This window comes from Colias croceus, chromosome 27, assembly GCF_905220415.1.
Source record: "Colias croceus chromosome 27, ilColCroc2.1".
Classification (NCBI taxonomy): domain Eukaryota; kingdom Metazoa; phylum Arthropoda; class Insecta; order Lepidoptera; family Pieridae; genus Colias; species Colias croceus.
The window spans coordinates 418447-440406 of record NC_059563.1 but is presented as its reverse complement, the minus strand read 5'-3'; the positions used below and the strand labels follow the sequence as shown (position 1 = coordinate 440406).

General features: G+C 36.1%; 1 protein-coding gene and 1 long non-coding RNA gene across 3 annotated transcripts in view; one reads left to right on the top strand and one right to left on the bottom strand.

Moving 5' to 3' along the window:
* Positions 1-21741, bottom strand: part of LOC123703733 (EH domain-binding protein 1-like protein 1) — a 33673-nt gene extending 11932 nt beyond the window's left edge. Inside the window, exons 1-16 of one of the 2 annotated variants that reach the window (XM_045651833.1) lie at positions 21528-21741; positions 14960-15010; positions 13142-13255; positions 12486-12581; positions 11859-11970; positions 10352-10533; positions 8044-8161; positions 7264-7588; positions 6724-6896; positions 6154-6287; positions 5508-5643; positions 5017-5083; positions 4593-4722; positions 3850-4024; positions 3263-3368; positions 2475-2593 (exon numbers count right to left, since the gene is read on the bottom strand). In XM_045651833.1, coding sequence (XP_045507789.1) covers positions 2475-2593; positions 3263-3368; positions 3850-4024; positions 4593-4722; positions 5017-5083; positions 5508-5643; positions 6154-6287; positions 6724-6896; positions 7264-7588; positions 8044-8161; positions 10352-10533; positions 11859-11970; positions 12486-12581; positions 13142-13245 — 1977 coding nt within the window. In that variant the 5' untranslated portion in view covers positions 13246-13255; positions 14960-15010; positions 21528-21741. Of the gene's footprint in view, positions 1-2474; positions 2594-3262; positions 3369-3849; positions 4025-4592; positions 4723-5016; positions 5084-5507; positions 5644-6153; positions 6288-6723; positions 6897-7263; positions 7589-8043; positions 8162-9009; positions 10319-10351; positions 10534-11858; positions 11971-12485; positions 12582-13141; positions 13256-14959; positions 15011-21527 lie in introns of those variants that run through there. The other variant, XM_045651832.1, reaches the window with a different exon arrangement.
* Positions 19704-21158, top strand: LOC123703734. Its single transcript, XR_006753033.1, has 2 exons — positions 19704-19996; positions 20327-21158. It is a non-coding gene; the product is annotated as an uncharacterized LOC123703734 (long non-coding RNA).
* Positions 21742-21960: the final 219 nt, after the last annotated feature.

Genomic DNA, 21960 nt, shown 5'->3' with positions numbered 1-21960 from the left:
GAAATTGAAAAAACTAAAAATAATAATAATAAATTGTGGGACGTCATTAAAAATATATGTAACACAAATAAAAGATCAGAGTCCGCTTCAGCGCTAATTGATAAGAACAATCCCAAGAATAGTGTTGATCATGTTAACAGTTACTTTATAGGTGTTGGAAAAACATTGGCTGAGAAGATTATCAGTAACCATAATAAACCTAACATTTATGAGAATGTTCACTCACAAATATCCAAATCGTTTGTTCTGCTTCCAACTGATGATACAGAGATTGAACATATCATTATGGATCTAAGAGAAGATGCTGCGGTGGGAATTGATGGCATATCAGGCAAAATCATAAAACGTTACATCAAAGTAATATCGCTTCCTCTTTCATACATCTGCAACCTATCGTTTACCACCGGTATTTTTCCACAGGCTTTTAAGACTGCACTAGTTAAACCAATCCATAAAGGTGGAGATATAGACTCCATTACGAATTACCGGCCAATTTCTATTCTCCCCACTCTGTCTAAAATCTTGGAACGCTTGATCAATAAACGTCTGATGAAATTTTTAGAGTCTAATGAACTACTTTCTCCTGGACAATATGGCTTTCGCTCAGGTAGGTCGACTGATGATGCTGTTCACGAACTAACTAATAATATTGTTTGCAATTTGGATAAGAGGAAGAAATGTATTGTGGTTTTCCTTGACCTAGCCAAGGCCTTTGACACCGTATCAATACCACTCTTGTTACTTAAGTTAGAAAGGATCGGTGTGAGAGGCCTTCCATTACAATTACTGGGAGATTATTTAAAGCACAGAAAGCAGCGAGTAAAAATTGACAATTGGGTAAGCGATGAACTACTGGTGCAGTACGGTGTCCCCCAGGGCAGTGTTCTTGGACCTAGCCTTTTTCTGGTATATCTAAATGATTTATGCCAACTTCAACTGAACCATGGTAAAATACTGTCTTTTGCAGACGACACAGCAATTTTATTCTCGGGTGACTCATGGACAGAAGTGTTTCAAAGTACACAAAAAGGCTTTGATCAGATTTGTGAGTGGCTAAAATGTAATGCTTTAACGTTAAATGTGGATAAGACTAAATATATTGCCTTTGCGTCGAAAAAAAATCTTCTTCCTCCTGCAAGTTACAACATTACCTCACATACATGCACACCTATGACTTACCGAACCTGCTTTTGTCCTTCTATACAAAGAACTGACACTATCAAATATCTTGGAGTTTACTTGGATCAAACTCTCACATTTAAGCCTCACATTGAAATTTTAGTCACACGGATTCGCAAACTGATATATATATTTAAAATTTTGAGACATATTGCTGATTTTCGGACAATAAAAATGGTTTACTCAGCTCTATGTCATTCAATCATTAATTATTGTATTAGCTCCTGGGGAGGCGCTTGCAAGATACACCTCATAGAAGCTGAAAGGGCACAAAGAGCCATACTCAGAGTTGGAGCTGGTTTACCATTTCGCTATCCTACTTGCGAACTATACAAACGTTGGGATGTACTAACTGTCAGACAGACTTTTATCTTATCCATTATAATAAGGCAACATGCACAATTAAAATATGATCCGAATTTCAACAGGGACAAGCGTAGAAAAGATATTATTTGTAAAAAAAACTCTTTTAATACATGTCTGTCACATAGATTTTACTATTTTCTTGGGGCATTTTTATACAATAAAATCAATAAGTCTATTTCAATATACTATCTTAGCACAACAAGGTGTAAGACGTCGGTATGTAAATGGCTGAAAGACTTAGACTATCAAACTTCAGAAAATTTTATACATAATATTCGGTAAAGTAGAGAAACTGAATCGTGCATACTCTATCGCAAAAACGCATCTACACCTACCCTCAATCACACATATATACGCTCTCACACACGCATACACACACGCACACACACACACACACACTCACCTACATACGCATACACTAACACACATACACAAACACTCACATTATACACTAACTATATTAATTCATTTTAACCTTTCATCTCATCTATAAAATAATTTATAATATATCCATCTTTAATTATGATTAATTCTTTCTCATTTAATGTTCACGTTCATTGTTTATCTGATAGATTGTGATTGTTAATGCTTGGGGGCCTGGTGACCCGTAACACAAGTATTTTGTACTTATCGCGGGCACCAGTCTCTCACAAATGTTAGTATTAAGATATATAGATTAACAATGTATGTGTTGATTGTACATTTGTGATGAGAAAAATAAATAAAATATTTTATTATAAATGTTTTATTATAAATGTTTATTCTCAACAATGTGAAAATAGCTCAAGACCCATAATGAAATTACATCACAAAAAAACGGGGAACTCAGACTTGAAACGTGAAAAAACTAAATTTTAAACTATCGATTATCTAGAGGTAGGGGGGTAAAAACAAACAAGCGAAAAAAAAACATAAATAGTTTAACATACCGGTGTTGGTTTAGGCAGTTCCGGGGACGGTGGTGTCTGTTTGTCCTTCTCTTGGAGTTGGATAACGTTCAGAGGGTCTGTGGTCGCCGGTTCGATGCTCAGTTTTTGTTCTGTTTTCGCTGTTAAAGTGATGTAATAAATGAGTATATTTTACATACATATATCACTGTATCATAACAATTTAGAATTTATTGAATGTATGTTTCGCCACTATATCTAAAATAGTATGCAGTCATCATCAAAATTATTCACAATATGAGACGTTCAAATTTCGACTGGTCGATTTTAATTTATATATTTACTAGCTCACCGCCCGCGGCTTCGCCCGCTTTGTCTAAAACCTAATAAATTATATACTAAAACCTTCCTCTTGAATCACTCTATTAAAAAAAACCGCATCAAAATCCGTTGCGTAGTTTTAAAGATTTAAGCATACAAACTGACATAGGGACAGAGAAAGCGACTTTGTTTTATACTATGTAGTGATGTAAATAAGTAAATAAGCCTTAAAGTTTAACAAAAGGAAGACGTTAATTATTTAAAAAAATAAAGCATACGACCCTACAGCGTACTTGGGTATTCAGGAAACTAGACAATTTCAGAAACATAAATAATTTTACATTAAAAAGTAATTAACCACAAAATATAAAGAAACAATCAACATTTCCATAACTACTAAATTTCTACAACTACCCACAATTTCACGCACAAAATTTATTTTTTTCATTATTATCCAAAAACGACTTATGTATTTATTATGACAAACGAATTAATATCAAATTACTCACGGCTATTATTATCTGTCGCATTCTGCGGCGGATCCTCTTCATCATCAGACCCGAATGGATCGGTGAGCTCCTTTCTAGTCATCAGCTTGTCCGGTCGCGGGAGGGGCTGGTGAATAAAGTCACATCGAACATGATCCAGCCGAAGAGATATTCAATAAAATTTCGTAAAATATTTGACGAGATGATAAAGCAAGTTTATGAAGTTGTTTGGACTATGGTCCTTTGAACAAAGACGAAATTAATAATCTAAGTTTTGAAATAACTTTATTATGCAACTTCCAAGTTAAAAACAGACAAAATAAAATAAATCGTTATTGAAAATACAATATTGACACAACGATTGACGTTCCTACTCACTTAGTTAAATCGCATAATAAATTAATGAACTCTTTAAGCTTAAAAATACAAAACAAACTGACCTAGATTTCATTATTAAGTTCTACAGCACCTTGCATTAAATAACTTGTCAAAGATCGATCCATTTATTATGTTAACCATCAAAATTAGATTTATTTTCACCATCTTACATTAAGTCAGAAGTCTTTAACGTTATATTCTCACCTTAAAAATTAATTATTTCTACTAACCTCAGTGTTCCCATCGAACCACTTGGCGCTCGGTTTGTCCCTCTCCCGGGCGGGGGACAGCATCTTGCCCAGGATACTCTTGGACTGCAGCAGCATGTCCTTCATGTCCTTTATCCCGGGGGATTTGTCCGGGGACAGGTCTAGGGAGTTGCGCGAGTCTTGGGAGTCTTGTTTTCTGTTAAGTATATACAGATATTTTGGTAAAATGTATTGATTTGCTGTAAGAAATGGGTAATTTTGACGATATGGGATGGTGTTTTAAAGACATAAAAACTTGGTGTGAAAGGATTTGCAAATATTGTAGGATTTGTTTGGTAAATAGCGGACGTATCGATTGTCATAGAATGGGAAAGCTTTAATACGTTGGGAATTTTATGAAAATAAGTTTATTTTTAATGTATTTTTTTTTTATTTAATCAATCAATATTTTTCAAATCTCTTGGGCTATAAATAGCATTTGTAGACAAGAGTTACATTTCATTTTAGCATAGCTCGTTTTTTCTTCAATACTTTATTTTTAACAGTATATCATCTACTTAAAGACCTACTACTAACTACGTATAAATCTTGTCGAAAATTGCATAGAATAAGCAATATACAGCTTACTTATTAATTTTGAACTTCTAAAATTTATTTAATATTATTAAATTTATTATGATTTCTTTAGCATAAGTTTCATAACCTAAGTTTTACAATAAAAACATTCTTCCTATACATCTCCTACTTTAATAAAAAAAACTCACAGCACAGGCGGTCTATCCATGATATTCCTGGACCGCCGAGTGCTGACTTCCCGGGAAAATAGCTCCGGAGGCAAACTGTCGTCCGTGTCGTGTCTACCCACTAGGTAGGAAGATTCCGTTTCATCGTTACCTGGGAAAAAATGGACATAAATTAAATAAAAGGTGTTCCTAAAGCATAAATGTTCGATGAGTGAATTGTGTAGTTTTTGTTAAATATTTCGAATAATAAATAGGTCAACATAAAATATGACAGAAACATTGAAACTTTGAACACTCATTTATAGTAGCGAATTCATCGAGCGATAGAAATTTTAATTATTTTAAGGAAGGTAATAAAGAGTTATAATGTACTAATTACATAAGGAGATATAAAAGTAAGTCGTAAACATAGAATAATTTAATTTCCAATACGTTTGTAACTTACCGAGTTGTTCAACTTGCAACTCGCTGCCCGTGAAGTGAGCGCGCAATTGGAATAGATATGTCATTACCTGAAATTAAACAAAGGAATGAAGTCGTTTCCTTACTAACCGTACTATATATTTGCGCATTTATTTAGGGTTCTTTAATCCTTTTTTTTAAGTGGGGAAATCTTGCATAGATACCCAAGGCCTCCGGGGAAAGGACCGCGGGTTATGTCGGATTCCTACCGACCAAAACCCCACTGTGTCGCGTCAAGCCACATAAACGACGGGGCCACGGGTATAGGTAGAATTCGTCCGTGACCAGGGTTCTTTAATCCTGCTTCTCTCTCTCTGTTTAAAGTCAGACTCCCACTCCCCTGCCAAGGTTATAGACCGAAGAGGGCACTACGAATAAGCTTCCCCCCTATTTTTTTCTAAAATTTCCATGACCTAAATTTCGGGAAAATAGCTATATATCGAAAAAAAGCACAGATACATAATATACACTTACAGCAAGTCTATCGGGCGCGTTGTTAGCGCACACATCGTTAGCGGACAACACTTGCGGTATCCCCAGACGTGCGCTTGCGTCGAGCGCACGGCGAACATTTTCTGCGGATTGGTCCGGTTGGAGCCCGGAGAAATCGCTAGAGAAACAGATTTAAATATAATTAAAAAATAATAGATATAGATTTAAATGGGATAAAAAAGACGAATAAATTATTTCCCAGTTTAAAATGGAAAAGTAAATCTTGAAAAGATAAGCATACTTCTATGCTTATCTTTTCAAGATTTACTTCTTCAAATAAACCCAGAAAAATCAATAAAAACGATTAAATAAAATAATAATAATTAACGCGTTTTATATTGAAACAATTAATAAAAACGTTATTAGCTTTTACATCCAGCCTCATTTTTCTCTTCTCCATTCATTCATTTTGTTCTATTTTAATAATTGACATTCGCCTATTAAAAGGTCGTGAAATATATTGTATAAAAAATTCATTCAAATGAACGCCTTATTTCGTTGCATTAATGTTCAAAGTATATTATAACAAAACTCTGCCTCATACACGTCATAGGCAGAGTTTTGCTTCGGATAATTTTAAGCGTAATTATAAGTTTAATTATTCATTATTCGCTTATTCGAAACTCACATAAGATCAGGCCGGAAGTGATGTATGATTGCGCAAAACGCGAGCCCGGACCGGAAACTGTTGGAAAGGTCGTTGACCTGACACGACGGGTAGTCGCGGGTCACTGACCTACACCACTCTACTAGGTCTACCATCTGGAAAATGTATAAAGAATATTTTTTTTTACTTGCGCACGCATGCCCAAATATGTAATATGTTTTGAGAAATTAATATATATTTTTTTTACTTTTTATATCAGCCTAAATAAGTATTAATTATTGAATAAATTGCGTTTAAATACTGTACGATTAAGTAATTTCAATATAATCTTATAACTTATCCAGACAGACTGTCAAAGATACTTAAAAAATCAATTTGCATAAGATTAGTAATAGGGTGAAATGATGTAGTGTTACTGATGCGTATTTATTTTATCAAAGTGTATCTATTATAGTTTAAAAAAGGATTGTTTCTAAAAATAATAATAATTTAAATCCAGTCAACCATGTTCGAGTTGCAATTAGTGTGATATTTTTTTCTATTTATAGATAAAAAATTATATAACATATTTAAAAAATTAATATAACTTACCGGTGTCTTATCCTTGTCCCCGGGGGGTAAAGTCAACCTATCTTGCGGTACAGGGGTTTTTTCGTCATCTTTTTCATTATCATTCGTGTCCAAACTAATGTTGTTGAGATTTGTTTTTAGTTCTAGAGGTTTTAGGTTCCGTTTCGCTACCGTTTTCGGTTTGAAAACCATACCTAGAAAGTAGGATTAGTTTTTGTTTCAATTCATTCACAGCAATTTCATTACATTCAAAGTCGTTGAATTAAAACTCATCATTCAATAAACAGGCTAGTCATTCAATAAAATAGCAATAACTAGTTGACTGCAACATGTATAAGTTATTTATGGAAAAACGTGGTTGTTATTATTAATAATGGTTGTTTATTGCACTGTGTGTATAGATAATAATAAGAATAAGAATATTAAAACCATATAATTCAATAATCAAAAAGATTAAAAGTTAGTGAATTAATTTTATGTAATTTGTAACCAAAATAGGGCGGTAATTTGCACGTTCTTATCAAGCTTTGTCTCTGCACTATTTACTTATTTACTATTTACCTTTCAAATTATCCACTTTTTCCTCTTGACTATTGACAACTTTCGGCGTTGAACTGAATTTAGGTTCAGCCCTCATAGCTTTTGTCAAACTGCTCAAGTACTCCGGCCTATTTTTAGGGGTTGCCACTTCTTCCGGCACGGAATTATTGGGGCTATAGGGGTTAATAGGACTATAGGGGTTCGTGGGGGTCGTGGGGGAGGGGGTCTGCGGGGCTGTGGGGGTTCTGTCGAAGTTCAGACTTTGAACACTGTTGGGGGTTGCTGCTATGTCTGAGTTCGTAAGACTTTGCGTCATTTCCTCCATTTGTTGACGGAGGTCTAGCATCTGAAAGGAATTTGGACATTTTATGTTGAATAGAAAGTTACTTGTCATTTTCTGTGGCTTTGGTGTTGTTACTAATGTTCTATGGAAGCTTAGTTTGAATTTAAATTAGAATTCCTTAAAGTGCACACTTTAGGTATGGTTATTGTCAGTTTCTACGACCAATATAGTAAGTGTAGTAGTGTAGTAGTAAGCTTATGACATTTGTATTGTGATGTGCATTTCGATCACGTAGAGATTTTTTTCGAATAATCCAAAATTTGATGCAATGAAAAATTACACTTTTTAAGCCAAGTTTACCGAAGTGCTTAATAAGGTCTAATTAAGCAATAATAATCTAAAAACTTTTCTAACACAAATAATACGTTAATTCCAAACATTCAATGCCTAAACAAAAACATGTTCAGAAAATCTTAGTCAAAAGATTAAAAATCAAGACTAAATTTCATATATCTCACCTGTCTAGTAGAATTATCAGATAATGTGTAGTCGTCTTCATCCAGATCTTCTAGCACAGCTATATCCGAATTATTGTTAACAGACAGTAACGATGCTAGCGATTGCATGTCTTCGTCACTGTAAGGTTTTTAATTATTTAATATGAGGCTAATCAATTTATACCATGCTTTCCTTAATTTAATTTATTAAATTAAATACGGTAATTTTATTAACCGACTTAAAAAAAAGGAGGAGGTTTTCAATTCGGCCGGTATGTTTTTTTTATTTTTTATGTATGTACACCGATTACTCCGAGATTTCTGAACCGATTTACGAGATTCTTTTTTTGTTCGATGCGGGATGGTATCGAATTGGTCCCATAAAAATTTTATTCGGATAAGCCCAGTAGTTTTTATTTTATGAGCATTTTTGTCTGTATTTGTAAATGTTGCAAGTGCAAGTTTGAAGTCGGTTGTTTTTAACGCAGTTATCACTTGTTTTAGATATTAAAAAAGTAGTTATAAAAACTGAAATACAGAATTTGTTATTGATATTTTTGACAAATTTGGTTGATATAAGACACATTTACTCCAGTCAGTCAAAACAATCAATTCACAATAATTCCAAAAGTTTTCAAACTTCGGTCAAGTGAATAGTACATTGGGATGACAATGAATCTCATTTTGCAACCTTGTCCGCAGTCCAAAAAAAATTTAATTGCAATTTTAACAATGTTAAAATTGCAATTAAATTTTTTTTGCTGTATGGTCGTGAAAAAAACTCCAAAAGTTCTGCAAACTTGGGGAAGTTTTCGACATAATATTTCATTTCACGTATTAAATTTGCAACCAATGCTGTCTGTATCTATTTGTTTGTGCCTTTCATCTGTTTGTGTGTGTACCTGTCTGTATCTATTTCTCGATGTCAATTTGTCTGTGCGTCGTATTTCATCTGTCTGTATGTCTGTCTGTACCCCCCGCACTCACGTGGCGCTCCCCTCGCGCAGCAGCACGCAGTGCAGCGTGAGGTGCAGGCGCGCGGCGGCCAGCTTGCGGCCGAGCGGCTCGAGCTGTGTGTCTGTATGTCTGTCTGTACCCCCCGCACTCACGTGGCGCTCCCCTCGCGCAGCAGCACGCAGTGCAGCGTGAGGTGCAGGCGCGCGGCGGCCAGCTTGCGGCCGAGCGGCTCGAGCTGTGTGTCTGTATGTCTGTCTGTACCCCCCGCACTCACGTGGCGCTCCCCTCGCGCAGCAGCACGCAGTGCAGCGTGAGGTGCAGGCGCGCGGCGGCCAGCTTGCGGCCGAGCGGCTCGAGCTGTGTGTCTGTATGTCTGTCTGTACCCCCCGCACTCACGTGGCGCTCCCCTCGCGCAGCAGCACGCAGTGCAGCGTGAGGTGCAGGCGCGCGGCGGCCAGCTTGCGGCCGAGCGGCTCGAGCTGTGTGTCTGTATGTCTGTCTGTACCCCCCGCACTCACGTGGCGCTCCCCTCGCGCAGCAGCACGCAGTGCAGCGTGAGGTGCAGGCGCGCGGCGGCCAGCTTGCGGCCGAGCGGCTCGAGCTGTGTGTCTGTATGTCTGTCTGTACCCCCCGCACTCACGTGGCGCTCCCCTCGCGCAGCAGCACGCAGTGCAGCGTGAGGTGCAGGCGCGCGGCGGCCAGCTTGCGGCCGAGCGGCTCGAGCTGTGTGTCTGTATGTCTGTCTGTACCCCCCGCACTCACGTGGCGCTCCCCTCGCGCAGCAGCACGCAGTGCAGCGTGAGGTGCAGGCGCGCGGCGGCCAGCTTGCGGCCGAGCGGCTCGAGCTGTGTGTCTGTATGTCTGTCTGTACCCCCCGCACTCACGTGGCGCTCCCCTCGCGCAGCAGCACGCAGTGCAGCGTGAGGTGCAGGCGCGCGGCGGCCAGCTTGCGGCCGAGCGGCTCGAGCTGTGTGTCTGTATGTCTGTCTGTACCCCCCGCACTCACGTGGCGCTCCCCTCGCGCAGCAGCACGCAGTGCAGCGTGAGGTGCAGGCGCGCGGCGGCCAGCTTGCGGCCGAGCGGCTCGAGCTGTGTGTCTGTATGTCTGTCTGTACCCCCCGCACTCACGTGGCGCTCCCCTCGCGCAGCAGCACGCAGTGCAGCGTGAGGTGCAGGCGCGCGGCGGCCAGCTTGCGGCCGAGCGGCTCGAGCTGTGTGTCTGTATGTCTGTCTGTACCCCCCGCACTCACGTGGCGCTCCCCTCGCGCAGCAGCACGCAGTGCAGCGTGAGGTGCAGGCGCGCGGCGGCCAGCTTGCGGCCGAGCGGCTCGAGCTGTGTGTCTGTATGTCTGTCTGTACCCCCCGCACTCACGTGGCGCTCCCCTCGCGCAGCAGCACGCAGTGCAGCGTGAGGTGCAGGCGCGCGGCGGCCAGCTTGCGGCCGAGCGGCTCGAGCTGCAGCCGCAGCGTGCGGTGTGCGGGCGACAGCGACGCGTGCCGCCGCAGGTTCACCGCGCACGCGGCCAAGCGGCGCCGCTTGCCGGTCGTGGACACCTAGCGAAGAGGTAGGTAGGTCAGAGATCAACAGAAAGGGTGTATAAGACGCTTGCAGGTCGTAGACACCTATCGAAGAGATAGGTAGGTCAGAAGAAGAAAAAGAGAAGGATATAAAACGATTACCGGTGGTGAACACCTGCCAAAAAGATAGGTAGGTGAGAGGACGAAACAGAAAGGAAATATAAGACGCTTGCATGACGCGGAGGTCAGAGGAGGAAATAAACGATTGCTGGTCGTTAATACCTGTTAGATAAACAGGTAGAAGGTGAGAGGATGAAATAAAAAGGAGACATTAAACGCTATCCAGTCACGTACGTTAACGAATTCCCAAACATGGTACGTCAACGAATGTTAAATGTTAAAAATATGTAATGTAAATGTTAAAAATGCGTTATGACGAAAGTGCTTCTAAAAGAAGTCTAACTGAAATAAATGTTTAAGTTTGAATTCTATACAATTTTGTACGTCGAAACAAATGATCCGAATGTAAATTGGAACCCAGAGATCGGGTCAAAGGAAGAAATTGTGAGAAGGTATAAAACGATTGCCGATGGTGGACACGTTTCAGATAAGAGTAGATTAGAGAAAGCAGAGAAGCGATGTAAAACTCTTGCCCATTAAAAAGATACAACAGAATAAATACTTAACAAAATTGCGTCAATTGATATGATTGAAGAGATTTTGCGAGTGGTAAAAAAAACTTGGCAAGCGAGTCAGAGAAGGAAGAAAGAAGGTATAACACGATTACTTATGGTGAACATACATACGTTTCACCACAAAACGGTAAGAATTTGGGCATTTAAATTGAAAACGTTATAAAAAATAAAACTAAACTTAAAATATAGAACATGCAACAACACGCCATCTATAACGCCATACAATACTTGTTCCACTGCCACCATCTTCGAAGCCATAAATATAAAAAGCAACACTAGTTCCATCTTCCCCATTTCTTCACCGCACATCTAGACGAATGGGATTCCATCCCTTCACAGTCGACATTCCTCATGTACGTACGCAGCGTTATGCAAATTCTTTTTTAATCCGAACTGCGAAGGAATGGAATTCTCTTCCATCGTCGGTGTTCCCCGTGGTCTACAATATCCAGCTCTTCAAGTCCAGAGTGAATAGGCTTCTTCTGGGTAGACGTGCTCCTAAATAGATCACATCACTGCTTTACATCAGGCAGGATAGCGGTCAAACGTCTACCTATTTATAATAATAATAAAAAAAACACTCGCACTTTCACACCAATTTCGCCATACTCAACGACAATAAAATTTACACAAAAAAACATACAAGTGAATACAACAAAAACTCACGTCTTCCAACACGAACGTCCACTCCTTATCCTCTAGTTCGTTAGTTCGTGAATCTCTGAACAGCGTCACGGCCACTGTGTGGTTTTCGGGAACTCCGAAAATAACTGAACCCCTGAAGAAAATATTTTTACTTCACTACTGGCTTTAATAGGTTTTTCTTTTACTCATTGTACACAAGTTTAGAAAAAGAAATCTAGATTAAGTAATCGATCATCTTCACCAGCAATAACATAGCTTCAAGATTGCTACAGCTACAGCCTTTAATAATGATGATGATGACAATAATAGTGGTGATTATGTTAATAATGATGATAAAGGTTATGATTATGGTGATGGTGTTAGTATCAGTGATGATTATGAAGACAATTTTGATTATAATGATGATATGTTAATGTTCAATGTAATAATGCTGGTGAAACAAAAGATGATGACGATTTTATTAGTGTTGCCTATGATGATGATTGTGATAAGAATGATGCTCATAATGACAAAGATGACAAAATAATTAGTGTCGATGATGATGATTATGATGTACCTAATTTACCTCATCCTTCAGCGACTCTTCCCAGTCCTTGCTCATACTGACAAAATTGACAAAATAAGTGGTGATGATGATGATGTACTTACTTCATAGGATCCTTCAGCGACGGCTCCCAGTCCATCGGCTCGGTGGCCACGCGCCTCGACCGCCTCGTCCACACTATGCTCAATTTGTTCGGTTTCCTGCAAATAACATATTTGAGAGGTAAATTACAATCGTGATTGTAATTACGCTTTTGAGTACTAAACTTCCTTATTTAAATCACGATTTGAAATATGAGGAACTAACTAAAGCCTATTAAGTAAATTTTAATAGATTTTTTAATTAAAATCCATTTATATTAATTTCCTCAATCTACCACTAAAGCCAAATTCATCAAAATCGGTTCAACAGTATCATCATGAAGGTAAATAAAACATGACTATACGTCTATATATATATACATCTGGTTATATTATATTTAGCTATCTGTTTTAAATGACAAATGATATATGAAAATAATATCACTGATACTATCAGCAACTCAGCTAGTGATGAAACCGGTTCAAAAGATAGCAATCAGCACAGCCGATCGCTTTATTTATAAACAATCACCTCCAAGCAACAAACAACAAAAAATCTATCCAAAAAAGAGGGTAGTTCGATATTCACACACTGTATACAAAAATAACAAACAACAAAAAATCTGCACGAAAAAGTGGGTAGTTTCAAATTTTACACATATAAGAATCACAGTACATACCATTTCGGCGTCAGTTCGATCTCGATGTTATGATACGAAGCCGTGTACTGGAACTTTGCCGCTCGCTTGTTGACGCGCTGCAGGCGTTTCCATACAGACGCCATGTCGCTCACACTTGGAACAAAATCGAATACGTCACGATATGTAGCATCCGACACGGATACGACACGACGCGGGTTCAACGGCAGCCCGATTTTGGCTCTAGCTACTATGCACATGTTATATGCAGACATGGTGAAGTTTTTAATTTACGTGTAGCGTAAAATATGGTATCCGATTAAAAAAAGGATTAGGATATGTCACAGACGGTGTTTATTTTCAGACAAATGTTCGATTTATGCGGATTGTTTTCAATGACTTCTTTTGTGCTACTATCGTTCATTAAATATTGCAAACACCAATCTATCATATCATCACTGTAAACCGATTAAACACAGTTGCACTTTACGAAAACACTATCCCAAAAACTTCACAATAAAATCGATAAAATGAGAACTATTAAATTCGCATGTATTCACACTATACAATGATCCTTCCAAGTTACTAATTAAAACATATTATTTTACAATGTCAGTTATTTTTAATTAAATGTCTTTTAACCACAAAGATATTATTTGCACCGATACTTCTGTAATTGATATCGTCCACTGCAGTGGTACGTTATCAGTTTTGTTTTTAGTTATAAATTAATCAAATCAGTATTTTATATTGGCGTAAAAATTTATCACGAGTGATCTAATCGCTAGAACAGATAATAGCAACTGTTTCAATGTAATTTAGTGAGAGGAAGGTTAGAAATAGTAGAGGGAGCTTAACTATTTATTATATCAAAATTAAGATAATTCTATGACCGTCAGAACATGCGAATATGGCCACATTAGTATGACGGTAACAAGGCTTTCTGTAAAGTAATTAAATTAAATTATCGCAATTTAAATCCATTTAATAGTTCGCCAGTAGGTAAAGACTCTATAGAGTATTCCTAACTTCGGAATAATTATATGGTTTTCGCTCAAAACAAACGTAGAAAAAACTTGATTAATTTCACATGAAAACCTGAAATTTTAATTAGAATACAATACAACACATATACATACAATTTATGTTTTTATCTCCATTATCTTTTGAAATAACTACATGCATTTTAATGCGTAATATCATGGTGCATCTACACATTCGCGTTCCCTATTCGTGACTCGATAAAACATTCGTATCGAGTGTCGACGCGAACCACTACTCACACATTCGTCTTCTGTTTGATTACATCCAAAACACTGATTTTAACACAGATACATGAAATCACAAAGCAAATAGTGGCTGTTTACATAGTTATTATGCGTGTTCGACATTCGCTTCGCTATTCGCGCGAATGTAAATCAATTATCACTTCGGAATAATCAAAAGCGTCCTTATTCGTAGTTTTTACACAAGCTTTTTAGTTTACATCATAGGATAATCAGTAAAGAAATGTCCTTCATCCCGAATACTGGTATTGTGGTTGGTCTGCTTCAATGAGCCTTGAAAAAATATCTAAACTAGGTAATCCTGTGGCTTCGATCGTGTAGTAGTGGTGTTATTATCTGTTACTAAATTACTGTTCGATGCTCAGAATATAATTAATAATAAGGTATTAATAATAATTGTTGTATGTTTTATGCAAGTTATTATCATAATTTAAATCGTTCGATTTCCTCTTACTGAACATATTTTCATAAATAACAGAATTTTAGTCCACATGTAAACCGTCATACTATGAAGTAGATAATATTATATTAATTATTATTATGGTTAAAATTATATTTTAAAGTCAATACTCACATTGATTACTGTAAATTATCTATGGTGGTGCATTATCACTCCGCGCGGCTCCTGAAACGGATGGGCGAATGATAAGAATGTAGTTAATGAAAGATAAATATTACTATACTAATATAGTATCTATTTCGACCGCCTCCTCGGTACAGTGGTTGACACGTGAGCGTAGCACCGAAGGATCCTGGGTTCGATTCCCAATGGAGACGAAGAAAAAAAATGTCTCAGTCTGGACTGAAGGCTGATCACCTACTTGTCCCTAAAAAAAAATCGATCAGTGAAACAGATGTAAAATGAATCTGCCCCTTACCCCACTAGGAGACATGGGACGCTCTTATCTATTTACGATTTACATATACATATTAATATTTAAAGAAATTCGATCAGGATCGGACCTGTGTCTTATTCTTGCTGTTTTTTTTCTATACAAAGGTATGAAATACACTGATTTTAAACTGTAACATTATTTAGCAAGAGCATTCATCTGCAACTTTGGTTTTGTGAATTTAATCTATACTATTAATATTATAAATGCGAAAGTAACTCTGTCTGTCTATCTGTTACTCAATCACGCCTAAACTACTGAACCAATTTTCATGAAATTTGGAATGGAAATATTTTGATACCCGAGAAAGGACATAGGCTACTTTTTATCCCGGAAATCCCACGTGAACGGGAACTATGCGGGTTTTTCTTTGACTGCGCGGGCGAAGCCGCGGGCGGAAACCTAGTAGGTATTATCATAAAAAATATAACTTGCATAACTAAAAACTAAAAATTCTCCATTGTCTAAAATTTATCTAGCAGAGAATACTTAGAGCCATAAGGCCATTTGTATCTATACATATAATAAATCTGTAGAAGGGTCAATTCTGTACATTGAAAATATTGAAAAAATAAATAGCAGGGGGTGTTACTGGATCGATACCAAACCCAAATATGTGATTAAAAAAATTTTTGTCTGTCTGTCTGTCTGTCTGTCTGTCTGTATGTGAAGGCATCACGTGAAAACTAGCGGTTCGATTTCGATGAAACTTGGTATAATTATACCTTATTATCCTGGGCGTAAAATAGGATACTTTTTATCCTGGAAAAATACGTAGAAAAAAATTAATCTTAATTTTTCAGTTTTATCCATAGACGTTGTTCCGTAGAACCGCGAACACACGTTGCGTATTATTATAGGCCTAGCCGTATTTGGGAATTGGGTCCAATAGATATTTATAAGATGTTATTGACAGAGGTACTCAAAATGGAGAAATAACCATGGTTAGGGAGCCAGGTGCAAATTTGGTTAATTATTTCCTCTCAAGAGATAATTCGTCAGACGCATCAGAGTATAGTATTATAAAGCCTCGTGAACGTCAGCTGGCGCTCGGTTGGGGGGGTGAGCGGTTGTAGCCTCCCACGCACGTAGGAAAAAAAAATACATTCATTCATTTCCTCTCAGCTAAAATTTTGTCAAATTGTAGCTAACCCAATATCTCAACGAAAAAAAATAATCAGCTGGTTACAACATGGTGTATTATACGTCAGCTGGTGTCTCGAACATGAAAAAAATAAAATTATTTTCCGTGATTTCCTCTCAAACTAAAATTTACCTGATGATAGCTTATATGTAACTGTGGATATATATATAGGTCAGCTGGCTGTATCTGGGTGGAAAAACCGTCAGCTGATACTTTGAAAGTTATTACATAGGAGTTAGACAGAAGCATCTATTGCCAATTTATATGCATCAACTGACTAGGTTTTCCTCGAATTATTGCTAGCTGATTTTTTTTTATTTATCGCATCAGTATATTAACAATCAGCTCACAAATTTTCATCTGAGATGAAATGACGTATCTTTAATTATTATCGTTATTTTTAAAAATTCAAGCAACACACGCTAGCATAATATAGACAGTAATAAGGTACTTGGAGGTGGTTAGTTGTGCACATGATTACACTACGTACATTCAGCCACATCGGTAAACATGTTTTTACAAATATTATAAACTGCATTTAAAAATAACTATCATATCATCAAATTCACATAACTACCTAAAAGTGTAACAAATATGAAATAACCCACTAAAAACATTAGTTAACTATAATTATTAAAAAAATAATAGTATAATATATAATTAATAAAGTTATTACTTATCTTTTACGGGGACTTATGTTGATGGAATTCCACGTATCTCGATGATTTTGTTAATGTCTCATTATATTCGAGACACCAGCTGACGCATAATACACCATGCTGTAACCAGCTGATTATTATTTTTCGTTGAGATATTGGGTTAGCTACAATTTGACAAATTTTTAGCTGAGAGGAAATGAATGAATATACTTTTTTTTCTTACGTGCGTGGGAGGCTATAACCGCTCACCCCCCCAACCGAGCTCCAGCTGACGTTCACGAGGCTTCATAATACTATACTATGATGCATTTTACTAATTACCGCTTGAGAGGAACTTGGTCATAAAATCTGCTTCTGGCTCCCGGACCAATCCACGCGAAGACCGACATCCGCGCGGACGGAGTCGCGGGCGGAAGCTAGTAGTAAATAATAATCCGCATCCCTAAAGGCAAGGTCATTTTAGTTTAGTATTACAAGCCGTCACGATCAATTCAAAGCAAAGGTTACCTGCGCTACATATTTTAATTGTTACAAATGCAAATGTAGCAATAGTACAATGATTAGATTGCATCAGTTCACATTAACTTCTTTTATAGCTGTAAAACATTATATAATGCAATAATCTGTGTAAATAAATTTTTTTTTCAATAGAAAATGATTCAATGTCTTTGTTGATAACAATTTTACTTTACTATTTTAATGTACAAGGAAAATTCATTATCATAACATATCCGTTTGTTTGAACATGCTTATCTCAGGAACTACTGGACGGATTTCAAAAATAATGATTAAATAGGCTTTAATAATACTAAGTAAATATTTTTATTTGATTGATTGGTAATAAAATATATGCAATGAAAGATGTTGAGATTTATTGAAACATTTAGTCAAAATACTTTTACACGTAGAGAGCCATAAATATCTTTGTAAGTATCTATATTCTATAATAAACAAGTTTTATTGCACACATGTTTATAGAAAACACAGAAAAAGTGATTGGTTGTGACCTATGTTTATTAAAATATATTTTCATTTATTATTTACATAGTAAAGGGGTTTGAAACTTTTTGTATGGACGCTGGCATATCGACCCGCCGCCATTTTGATTTTTTTTCAAAATCGCGGCGCACGATTAAAGTGGTATGTATGGATAGAGGACACATAGAGGAACAAAAAATGTCTAATAACATAGTACCCTAAAGCGCCACATTACCGAGATATTTGGAGGTAAATAACAGTTTATTGGAAGAAAGTAGGTAGATTCATTACATAAAAACATACATACATTACATAAAAATGAAAGCAGATGGAGTAATTTTTAGTAAAATTGTAAGTGAAGTCCCATGTCCCCTAGTGGGGTAAGGGGCAGATGCAGTATACATCTGTTTCATTGATCGATTTTCTATATGGACAAGTAGGTGATCAGCCTTCTGTGTCCTGCCAGACAGAGACATTTTTTTTGTCGTCTCTCACGTGTCAACCACTGTACCAAGGAGGCGGTCAAACTAGGTTAGTTAAATTGTAGCAAAACAAACACACCTACCCCTTTTATAAAATAAGTTTATCCTAAAAAAAAATATTTAAATACATTCATTGATAAATATATTGATAAATTTATCATCAAGCGTACAGAAACTTATTTTTATCCTGTGAGGCCGCCCACTTGTAACAACAAACTTAGCTCATCTTGATCCTTATGACCTCATCTCTGTTGAATGTTAGTTTTTGTTCCATTGTATATCATTATCAGGTTTTTCGATATTTTGAGTTATGATATTATTTATGATTCGAGTAATATATATATTTCTTTTTTTGTATGGAAAATTTAGTGTTATTAAAACATTTAACCTTTTAGCAAGTACTGTTAAATTGATTCAATTTTAATTCACACAGTTTTACAAATAACATGTTGATAAAAAATATGATGATTCATAAAGTTCTAGTAATTTAAAATTTATTTAAGGAATGTAGGAACATAATTTTGTACATAAATAAACTTAGATGACAAATATTATCCTACTTAAATTTCGTTATATATTTTTTATTCATCATTCTTAATTATAAATTAAAAAGCAAAAATGAAGAAATATAACAATATAATATGAATATATCTATACTAATATTATAAAGCTGTAGAGTTTGTTGGTTTGTTTGTTTGTTTGAACACACTAATCTTGGGAACTACTGGTCCGATTTGAAAAATTCTTTCGGTGTTAGATAGCCCATTTATCGAGGAAGGTTATAAGCTATATATCATCAGGCTAAGACCAACAGGAGCGGAGCCACGCGGGCGAAACCGCAGGGCACAGCTAGTCAATTATATCAGTGTAGCAACTCAATTAAAAATATTAAACAAATACGCAATTAAATAGACAGGAAAAGTTGCAAAAATGTTACGCATAATATGGTAATTTATGTATTATTTGATAACAATAAAGTTCATTTTATAATAACGGCCAGTTAATATTGACAAGTGTTGTGACCTTTTAACTGCCTTATATGAGTTTCCTGTACCATGTAGGTTAAATGTGACTGGATTATCTGTTTAACATAATTAATTTGCAATATATATTATATGTAAATGATGGCATAGTCATAATTTTATAGTATATGCATTAACCTCGTAACGCCCAGATACCTATTAAAAGGCATGCAGCTCGATAGTGGTACCGGCCCAAGCTGTTATCCAACTTTATGACATAAACGCCCACGGTACCTTTTTAAAGGTATCTGACAGTATCTGATTTGAAAACGCCGTAACATTTTAAATTACGCGCCAAATCTAATTACTGTTTTTTATCCGGCTACTGGAAAGTATGTTTTTGTCTATGGTTAAGCAATAGTGCCAATAGAAAAATAAAATATATGTAATTTCCGGCGAAAAGTCTGGCCATCTTGATTGACTAGAGGACATGGTAAGTTCAATCCATGATTATTGATGCAATCTTAGGTTTTTAACTGAGAGTATCTTACTCTGCTTGTTGACAAATAAGTAAATATTATAATTACATTTAGATTTACGCGAAAATAAAGAATATGCGTGTAAAATAACCTCTTAAAGTCTGGATACCTTTTAGAAGGTATAAGAGTATTAACATATTATTGGATTTTAAAAGGTATAAGGGAATAAACCACTAATCAATTTGATTTGCCTTTGCAACTTATGATTTAGACCGTTTTCTCCTTCATAATATAAAGTAAATTATTTAGTCTGTTACAGAATCTTTTAGTACTATCCTTTTCAGGTAACCCAATGAGAGATGAGCAAATAGATGAAGCTTAAATCAGTCAGATATAGAAAAGTATGAACTATTTGGAGATGAGGATTACAACATAAACCAAAACCAAGAAAGCTCTTCCAGTTCTGAAGAATCTGAAAATAATAGTTTTTTTATTAAAAACCAACTCTTATTTGCAAAATTAAGTATTTAAAACTTCTATAGAAATATTATATCAATTTACCTACTATCATTCTGATTTTAAAAGGTATATGGGTTGCTATTATATAGTGTTTTTGGATCCAATTTCGAAACTTGTTAATTTTTGCTTCTGTCATCTGTTGGAAGTGGATTTCTTCTGATAGAAATCCTAAAACACGTGATAAACTAGCCTTTAAAAATAATAAGTACAGAAAATAATGATCATATTGTTCAAAAATTGATATTTTTTTCTCAGATTGTAAGTGTGAGATATGTTTTTGGTCATTAAAATTTTGGAAGACATGTATTAATCCAAATATTTATGTTCATTGTTTTTTGTAATATAAAATAAACCCTATATTGTCTACCGCTAATCAATAATATCAAAAATATGAATTTTGCGAAATCGGGTTTTGTAATACATTAAAGCCCATATGCCTAAATAAAGAATAACGATTTTGGGGTTATTTAGTGTCTCAAAACCTTCCACTGACATACATTTACATGCAGAAAAAATCCCACACTCATACGGAAATAATAAGGCACTTTTTTTAGATTTCATCACCTCTGGGTCCGCACCATGTGAACCTTTTAAAAGGTACTTGGGCTGCAACCCAATGTTTGGTAAAAATAGCCTGGGCGTTACGAGGTTAAATTAATATGATATACGTTTTCAATATTTATTTACTTCAAATAGTAACAAGCCGTTTTCATATCAAAATGAATTATTTTGCTAAGTACATAATATGATTAGCGTCTATAATCCTCTTTTATATTAGGGGTATTCATATAGAGATAAATATAAAGACAATTAACGCAAGTAAACAGACGTAAATTAATCTCAAGTACGCACTCAATCTAAAAATAACACGATCGAAGCCCTATAAAATGCAGCTGCGCTCCCCATAATTATAGAGATAAAAGTTCAAAGAACCGACCCTGATATCGTTTCCTGATCGGAAAGACACAGCTTCATTGATTAAAGAAGGAGAAACATCGCCTTGAAGTTCCTTGACATAATACTTACTACGGCAAATTTTTCGATGATATCACTATAAATTTATAATAACATAACACTGTACACTGTATCCACAAGATACTTCTAAAGTTTTCAATTCACTTCACTTGATTTACAATCCCGTACCTTCTGCAAGTGACGAAAAATATTTAATTATACATTTATTTTTATGTAAATTTTACAAGCACTGCAGTAAATTTCATTCAATCATCTTTCATTTTTATTTTTGACGTAAATCTGTATGCTATTGCCAACACAATAAAATAATACATGACATATGTTCAGTGATACCAGTTTGTGAGTTTTGTATTATTTTGTCGTTTTTATTTATAAAACAAAACTGCAACATGCATACGTTAAATTGGTTTTCTATAATTTTGAAAAAAAATATAAACTATCCTATACATAATTTATGAAATTACTAGCGGTCCGCCCCGGCTTC